General features: G+C 34.0%; 1 protein-coding gene across 1 annotated transcript; it reads right to left on the bottom strand.

Annotated features, from left to right (window-relative positions):
* Positions 1-2,143: 2,143 nt before the first annotated feature.
* Positions 2,144-7,630, bottom strand: LOC119610315 (intraflagellar transport protein 140 homolog). The gene is made up of 8 exons (XM_037965476.1): positions 7,436-7,630; positions 6,786-7,381; positions 6,566-6,726; positions 4,571-5,997; positions 3,907-4,512; positions 3,681-3,803; positions 2,506-3,619; positions 2,144-2,433 (listed from the first exon to the last, which is right to left on the bottom strand). The coding sequence occupies exons 1-8, from the start codon at positions 7,580-7,582 to the stop codon at positions 2,144-2,146; spliced, it is 4,464 nt and encodes a 1,487-aa protein (XP_037821404.1). The 5' UTR covers positions 7,583-7,630.
* Positions 7,631-9,473: the final 1,843 nt, after the last annotated feature.

Genomic DNA, 9,473 nt, shown 5'->3' with positions numbered 1-9,473 from the left:
AATAGCAAACATTTGCGATAATCAGAATATTTTGAATACTTTGATGGCTAATATAAAAAAATTTTGATGTGTTACAAACATAATGTCAAAATCAACATACCTCCCATCTTTTGGCTAGCATGTGCATATAAACAGAACTCACGAAATAATTGTTGACCACCGTGTTGAACACACATACGTCCGTAGATACTTAGATACTTTTTTCCCCATGTCTAATCATTTGTTGAATAAAATATGCTCTGTAATTATAACTAAACAATTTCTTACACACAGCCTCACACACTTAAATCCATCATTAACTTTCTCATTTACCCTATATCTCCGCCCTTACCCATTCCCTTTCGTTAGTTTCATTCAAATAAAGAAAAGTATCTTTGAAATAACTCTATACACGAGTAATAATGTGTTTCCATCTTCAAGATACGAAGTTTTTTTTAGTTTTGATTTCTTTTTTTATTGGTTTCTCTCATTTCTTATTGTGCTTTGTGTTTGTTAAACATGTTTTTCTTTAAGCTTTTTATTTGTCTTTGAATTTTCATTTCAGTAGATAAAGATAAAAAGATACTTTTTTATAGGCTAGCTCATACACCTGTTTGTAGGTAAGTTGTGTTAAAAGTTTACGTCAATTCGAAAATTTGAAACTTAACTAAACAATATGTATACAGAATTTTATTCTTCCTCACAGACATTTATATTTTATAAACGATTTACTAGACAATTACACAAGTCAACAAAATCGAACTTTTTGCGTGCCTTTTAAATAAAAATAGCTAATTCCTATGTATTTCCATCCGCTGAGTTCAAAAATCGTTACTAAAATTTTCGGTTAGCTCTAGTTTTTGAGATATTGCGATTTTAGTACAGACATTGTTTACGCCATTTTTTTTACTTTATTTTGCAGAACAGAAAATTTTTGAAATCAGCGGGTGGAAATACATTGGAATTAGCTATTTTTATTTAAATGGCATTTTCAGTGTTGTCTAGCATTATCTGTCCATGTTAATCTTATGCTAGACCCGTTCCCACTTAACCCTTGCGCAAAGGATTGTGCTTCTAACTGGTATAATTACTGGGCACTGTATGATTGAACACATGTATGTCGGAACGTATGGGCTACCCACATTATAACTACTGTAGAAGCTGTTTGGACGAAGAGGAAGTGGAATCGGTACAACACCTGCTATGTGACTGCTCAGCCTTACAAGATCACAGATTACTATATTTTGGTGGAGCTTTTTTTCATGATCTGGAATGTCTTAAAGATGTGTCACTAGTAAACATGATCGGTTTTATTAGGAAAACCGGCTGGTTTTCAAGATGACCGCAAGAACCTAATAATCATCGAAATTAGGGAGGGTAACCATTCTTTCAACATAAGGGAATGGCAATTCTAAGGGTATCACAATGGACCACAAGGCCTCCGAGTGAACTCGCTAACTACCGAGCAACCCACGTAACCTAACCTGACCTAACCTAACCTTAGAAAACAAATACACATATACATATTCAGAATCAATTCTAGAACCAGTTTTAAGAAACATTATACTGTTCTGTACAAGATTCACTAATACCAAGGATCATAAGTTTCGTTCCATATGCATCCGATTGATTTCTCGATTTTACTAAAAATTAAAAATCTATCTTTACACTACAAAATCAAGTTTATCACTAAAAATAATTAAAAATAATTATTTTCACTTAAAATCCGATTATCCGATTTCACTAAAAATTAATAAATTGTTTAAATTTAATTTCCCTAAAAACCAATCCTAAACTTTTATTAAAAAATATCTTTTTAGGTTTGTTGATGACGTAATGAGGTATAATAATTTGAGCATTAATGTCAACAAAAGTTATCTAATTATTTCATATAAATACAAATATGAAATTCCAAAGAGAATTTCACATTAAATTCTGGCTATAAAATTAAACATGCTTAAAACGTTCACAATCTAATCTGAACACTAACATCAAATGTGAATAAATATTTTTTAAGTACTTTTTACAACAATTATATTTTAACAAAATATATTCAAGTATCTATTTTTTAGCATAAAGAGATCATAAAGTCATATTCGTAACCTTTGATAACACATTTAAGATTTTACATAATTTACACTTAAAGTTCAAAGAATATAAAAAATTAACGCAAAACTTCCTGTATATCTTCATGATCATCATCACTGTCTTCGCCATTATTAGACGAAGAGCCATGCATAGGTTTCCATATCAAATCAAAATCTAGATTACATTCGTGAGCGATTTTTTGTACCAAAGATTTTTCCAGTACACCCGATGAACTCCAGTTTGGTTCACGCATTACTAATTCTTTCAAGGCTTTGGCGGCTTCGTTATATTGTTTGGTATAGGTCAGGGCTCGTACCATTAATGCTATAATATCCGATTGACGTATGGGAGGCATTTCAGGTTTGACTGTATATAAGGCAGAAAAAGAGTTTTTAAAAATATATACCACATTCTATTTAATTTAATTAAAATACCTACTTAACATATTACGACATCCTGCTATAACCGTCTGATTTTCTCCGTTTTCTAAAGCATTTTGTAAATCCAATATATTTTTGACTTCCACCATAGTGCGCTGCAAATTGTTGCTAGCCTGTTGGGTATGACCTCCTAGCTTTTCTAAGCACTTATGAGCTTCTTGCATGGCCTTTAAAGCTTTCTCATAATTATGAAATTCATCGATTTCTATTTGAGCACAAATGGCATAAAAATTAGCCAGCGAATCATAGGCCTGACCCTTCGAATAGAATGTAACAATATGTTTTAATATATTGTTGTCCTCTTGCCAATTGAGTGCCTGTAGATAGTTGGCAGCCATTATATAAACTTCACGATGTCTCGACATATTGGCAAAGAAAATAATCTTTTCGGTATTACCCGACTTAAGTAAACTTTTCATGCCTCTAACTTTATCACCAGCCTGCGTAAATTTCTTAGTAGCTGTATGGTAGTCACCCTGTTGCTGCAATAACTCTCCCAACTGAGTTAAAATATAAACCCTCGATTCCTCATCTACTTCACCTTTAGCAGGTGTTAACATTTCCGCCAAATCTTCGGTAACGGGTACACCCTTTTCCACACATATCTGTATGGATTTCTTAAGCTGTTTTGTCTTGGCTAATAAAAGAGCAGCCTTTTGATGTTGCTCCACGCTCATAAAGAATTCCGCACAACGTTGTATTAACTCGGGATCGGATTCTGTTGTTAATTCCGAGGCTATTATTTCTAATATATCAGGCTGCTCCGATTCAAAAGCCATATCTAGGGCTTTATGCAGCATGCCAGCTCGATGATATAGCTCAACAGCTCTTTTATAAGAACCACACTCTTCGAAATAAGCTGCTGCTATGGCTTTTTCACGACTTCTCGAAGAACTGGCTACAGTCCAAAGTTCATCTTGAAAATCATTTTCCTTGCATATACGTATAGCATTACTAAAGGTTTGAGCTCGGGTATAGAACATAATGGCATCTTGAAATTTGCCCACATTTTCATAATGACGAGCCAAATGGTAGCAAGCAGCCCGATCGCCTGATTGTCGGGCAATCGCGTCGGCTTTCGATATTTTACCCAAGTAACAAAGTATTTTGACCTAGAAATTTTAATGAATAATAAAGTAAATTTTTTTAATAAAAATTACTTTGTATACTTACCTGGGAATACCAATCTTCTGCCTTTTGATATATAGTTAAAGCAGCATCCATGTCACCCGAACTTTCTACATACTGTCCCCACCATTTGAGCATTTTTGGATCAGTTGTGTTTTGCATATAACGCTAAAATAGTAATATTTCATTAAATATATCATTCCGTTTTAAAAACTGGTCACTTAAAAGAGTCTGAAATGATCTAGCTATGTTCGTTATATATCCCACTAACCTTCATTGATGCCGGATTTTCCAACAGCATTTGTGTAATATTCTGTACCGGATTTTGTGTTTTTTCATAGTATTGTAAAGCTCCCGAAATATCACCATTCTCTCTTAATTCGGTAGCCTTTTGAAAATAGGTATTCTTCAAATTTATACGATCATGTGTTTCTGCCAACTTTATAGCTTCATCTACTTGACCCAACGATCTCAAATGTTTATTTAATAAATCATATCTTTCTGATTTTCGAAATAACTCCTGAGCTTTTTCACTCATACCCAATTCGGTGGCTAATACAGCCGTTTTGGCATCTTGCTCTAGATCATCATCTTCTAAGGCTTGTCTTACAGCTCTTACAGAGCTAGCCTTTTCCAAATGACCCAAACATACTTTGGCGACATCTAAACGTTGGGTTTCAATACACATTTTGGCCAAGTTTGACCACACCGCCTTTGATTGTATCGATCTAATGCTGCGATAAGCCAAGTCCATATTACCTTCGGAAACATGCATGCTAAAGTTTAAAACCATTTTACGGGTTGAGGGCTCACAGTCCTTAAGATCAACAAAATCTCTTAAAGGTTTTTCGCGTACCAAATTAATGTCTATTGTAATCTAATAAGAATTTCTTGTAAGAGCTGATAAATTATAATAAGTTTAATTTAAAACTTACAACATTAGGTATGCATATATTAAGTAATTGTTCTCCTGCATCCAAATCCTTAGTCTCTAAAACGTTTAAATTATTTTTTTCCGAATAAAACATAACCCAAACACTAGTTTCTACATAGTGAGCAGCATTCTCTTGGGTTTTAGCTTTATCTGTGCTGGACTTTTGCTGCATAGTTTTAATTTCTAAAGCCAAAAGTCGAGGCTCTTCAATATCCCACCATACAGAAACAGGCATACAGGAACTTGAACTTTTTTCCGTTTCCTTATCCAATAAATCTTGCTCCATTAAAACATTTTTCTCAAAATCCCAGCAATATAAAACAGGTTTTGGAACAAAACTGCGATTAGCTATAATCAAAGCCAAGTGGGTGCCACTGGCATTACATTTAACCTGCATAACTTCTCCAAAATCTTCAAACAAATCATAAGCCGATTTGGGTGGAAATAATATCTTGGGATCATGTCTGGAGATATCAAAAGTTTTGATATAACCATTCATGGTAAATATGGAAAAATAACATGATGTAAGATCCATGCCTATAATCTTGCCTTCGGTAGAACTAGCTTGGATCTTATGTAGCACCACTCCACCTATGGAATAAACACTCACATCTATGGCTGTCAAGCAAAATATATTCTGATGATTAATGCACAAAGCCAAACATTCGGCATTAAATGTCTGCAATAGTTTTACACTAAGACTAGTAGCTTTATCATTTTTTAAAGAGCCACTTGAAGAAGATTCTAGACTATTGCCAAAATCTGACAAACGATCGACTTTATCTATATTATAGGTGGAAATACTACGACCATTACTTAAAGCCAAATTTGTAGTGCTCAAAGCCAAAACCGTTACACTAAATTCCGCCTGAACCACACAATTTCTTTGATCAGCATGCTGTAGAAAAATATTACGAGCACTCTGTTGTATGGCCCATATTTCGCGGGTGTGTTGAGAAAGCAATGGCTGTTCCTTCAAAACATAAACATTAGAAACACAATTTACCAAAATGCAAGGTTTTGCCAACTCATTAAAACCCCAAAAACACTGTTTAATAGCTCCTCTTACAGCCGAAACATTTGTAAGTTTCCACATATCTTCTGGGGCATTTGGAATATAACCTGAAGTACGTTTCCAAGTATAAAGATTACCCAAATTAGTACCAGCACATAAAGCTTGATTATCGCCAATATAAGTGATACAGGTGAAGTATTCATTAGAATTTTGAATACTTTTCATGGGTCTGAGTAGAGTGCCACCATTTCCATTTAAATGATTTGCCAGAGAATTATTTTCATTACTATCGTGGCTGAAAAATTGAGATGCAGTAGTTTGATGTTCTACGGGAGCTTTATTGCTTGGTAAGTCCATTTTTAGCAAATAATTGTCACTTTTTTCGATGTCCCAAATGCGAACGGATAGATCGCCTGTAAAAAGTAATTATTAAAAAAGAGTTAAGGTTTTAATAAGGAAATACATTTTTAGAATCTATAAGAAATTGTTTGTTATGTTTGCCGAGGACGATTTTAAGTCTAAAAGCAGTCGGAATTTTGTATAATGTAGAAGTCATGACTATAGAACTGTCTATAGTCTTGACTATAGAACTGTCTATAGTCTTGACTATAGAATTGTCTATAGTCTTGACTATAGTCCTGATTATAGACCAGTTTCAGTTTTGACCATAGAACAATCTATAGTCTTTACTGTAGTCCAGCCAGTAGGAAAAAATTGCATCATATTTTAAGATGGCTATTTTGCTAAAAGATAATGAAACAGAAGTACTAAAGTACTAAAACTGTTACCTTATCAATTTATTTAGAAAAAAAGTTTTTCTGATAAAAATATATTACTAAGATAATCAAAGTGTGTCTAATTATCGGTCACACGAATTCACAATTCAGATTGTGCCTTGCTATTAAAACTTTTGAAAAGTTGTTTAGTAATTTCATCATCTAATAAATAAGTATTTCTAAACAAATCATTTATTCTACTAACCAGTTATTATAGCCAATGTTGAACTTGTCCAGGTTATAGCTCCCTTTTTACCAGTTATAGGACTGCTTAATTTAACACGATCCAATTCGGTTAATATACCTGTAGATTCTACTAAATACAAAATAACCGACATATCATCCATTAAACAAACTACAGCATCTCTGAAAATAAGTTTAAGATAAAATTAACATTTCTCTTAAATAACATCAAAAACACCTACTTTTTCGGATGCCATAACATCTGAGTTATGGGAATCGAATTATTGCCCAATACTTCAGTACAGGTGCCACCTTGATTGATATAATACAAACGTCCGACTTGAGTGCACACATAAAAACAATAATTATCCTTTATATCCGTGTGAGTAGCTGTACGTACCGCTGTCCGTGGCCTCCAATTGGTTAAGGTGTCCAAGGCATTTTCATCACCCGCCACGGCAGCTTTAGCTAAATTTACCATTTCTTCTCTTAACTCACTACATATAGTGCAGCGAAATGTTATCAGCGTTAAAACATCTCGCAAATCATGTGAGAACATAGTTAAAAACTGATATTGACCATCACAACGCCAACCAGTTAAGAGACCCATAGTGTCTGTTGTCACCATACGTCCACCCTGTTCACTAAACTCGACCATTGTTATGGCCGCTTTGTGGGGACCACTTACACTAGCAAATTCACGATGTCCCGCGAACCATACATGTATATCACCATTTTCCCATCCGGTAACTAAGAGAACCCTTTCTGGATGCCAAGCCATGGCGGTACATTGTGATGTTGGGTGGACGGGATAGGTAACATCACGTTGCGGTTCTCCCTATTGAATATATACATCAAAATTATGAAATAACTATTGCTTAAGGAAACTTACTGTATCCGCAAATACTGTTACTGAACCTCCTCTCTCTTGACTATAAGAAGCTACGGCAAATATAGGTTCATGTGAATGCCATGAACCTATGGTGCCAACAGCATCTGAATCTAGAAATTCTACTTTTGTGTCGAACAGTAGTGTCATTTTAATATTTATCCACCGAAACTTTTACAACTTAAAAAATAGTTCTGTTTTGTGTTTTTCCTTTTCGTTTTAAAAAATAACCGTTGATATGGCAACGAAATACATGTATTGCCACCCTTATTAATATATTTCAAACTTGGTCTTTAGCTGCTTGTAGTTGCCCACTATTTAAAGTTTATTTTATTTAAACCCTGGCATATGTTTAAGGGTTGCCCGACATAATGACAAAAAAGCCCAAATAGTTGCATACAATTAGGCCGAAGTTTATATAACAAAATGCCGAAATTCATGCATGGAAAATTCAATATTATTGATCTTCTTTAGTTCTTTTTGAAATAAAAACAAGTAAGAAAGTATAGTCGGGCGTGGCCGACCATATGATACCCTACACCAGTTATGAATATTAAATGTGATTTATTTTTCATAATAAAGCATTTATCTTCAATATTCCCTTGTTTCCACTGTTGCCAATAAGGCATTTTTTATTCATTTATATTTTGATAATATCGCTTAAAAGTTGCTACGAATGACGATATTTACATATATGTATGTATATAAAAATATGCATTCAATGTAAATTATTTGAGTTTTTGAATGTTCTGAAGAACATAATTAGGAGCAAATATTTGTGGTGCCCCGGTAGGCTAGTTGGTAGTGTGCTAGCCTGTCAGTCTGGGGGTTGTGGGTTCGATTCCCAGCAGAGATCCTGGTCTGCTACACTACAACGGTCGTATGGTTATCGTCACCCTGCTCGGTAAATTAGGTTAGAATATAATTTGTAATTGTATTGTAATGGAAAAATAAATAATACTCTTATGCTGAAAATAAAGGATCGATCCATACAGGCCAGCATTTCGAAATTCAATTTATCTTAACAACATTTCTAAAGCAATTTGTATAGGGTCGCATATCGAAATTAACCTCAACTTGACATTTTTCCTAACCCAAAGTGAAAATATTTAACATAAAAAAAGATTCTCTTATGTGTTTGTTATAAGATGTGTTTGTATCACTATCCCATTCCTACGTATGTATATAGATTTTAGCGATAAATCGCTGACTTTTTAGAATAATATAAAAAATCTGAAAAATTAAGCTAGTTTTTTTTAGCTATTTCTTTTCAGAATCATATAATAAATATTATTTTGACGATTTATCGCTAAATTTTTCAAAATGTCTTGAATTTAGCTATTTTCTAGCTATTTTTCAGTCGACTTTAGCGATATTTTTGGGAAAAAAGTTGGCAACAGTGCTTGTTCCGATACATTTAAGCAATTTATGGATGAAAAACTAATTTTCTGAAAGAGGCTTTATATGGGGGCTAGGGGCAAATATGGACCAATCCCGATAAAATTTTGTGAATATATTTATATTTACATAATATTTTATTGTGCTGAATTTCATCGCGATATTTGTGTTTATAAGTTAATTTGGGACATTCAAGTAATTTTCTGAAGAGGACTTTGTATGGAAGCTAGGGTCAAATGGGGCTCGATCTTTATGAAATTTGGCAGGGTCATCAAGACTTCTATAAAACTTAGTTGTGCCGTATTTTATCGATATATCTGTATATTTAACATAATTATGAGCTCAGAAGCCCTTTTCGGGGGGTTCTGTTCTATGGGGGCTAGGTGAAATAATGGACCGATTTTAACCATTTTCAATAGGCTTCGTCCTTGGGTCAAATAAAACGTGCGTGCCAAATTTCATCCAATTATCTTGAAAATTGCGACCTGTACCTTGCGCACAAGGTTTACATGGACAGCCAGCCAGCCAGACGGACGGACGGACATAGCTTAATCGACTCAGAAAACGATTCTAAGCCGATTGGTATACTTTAAGGTGGGACGAATATTTTTGTATGTTACAAACATCAGCACAAATCCAATAT

This window comes from Lucilia sericata, unplaced genomic scaffold, assembly GCF_015586225.1.
Source record: "Lucilia sericata isolate MDLA Ls3-8-SP2 unplaced genomic scaffold, ASM1558622v1 Contig001151F_arrow, whole genome shotgun sequence".
Taxonomy (NCBI): Eukaryota; Metazoa; Arthropoda; class Insecta; order Diptera; family Calliphoridae; genus Lucilia; species Lucilia sericata.
Note: the sequence above shows the minus strand (reverse complement) of the source record. Positions and strands in the feature narration are given on the sequence as shown.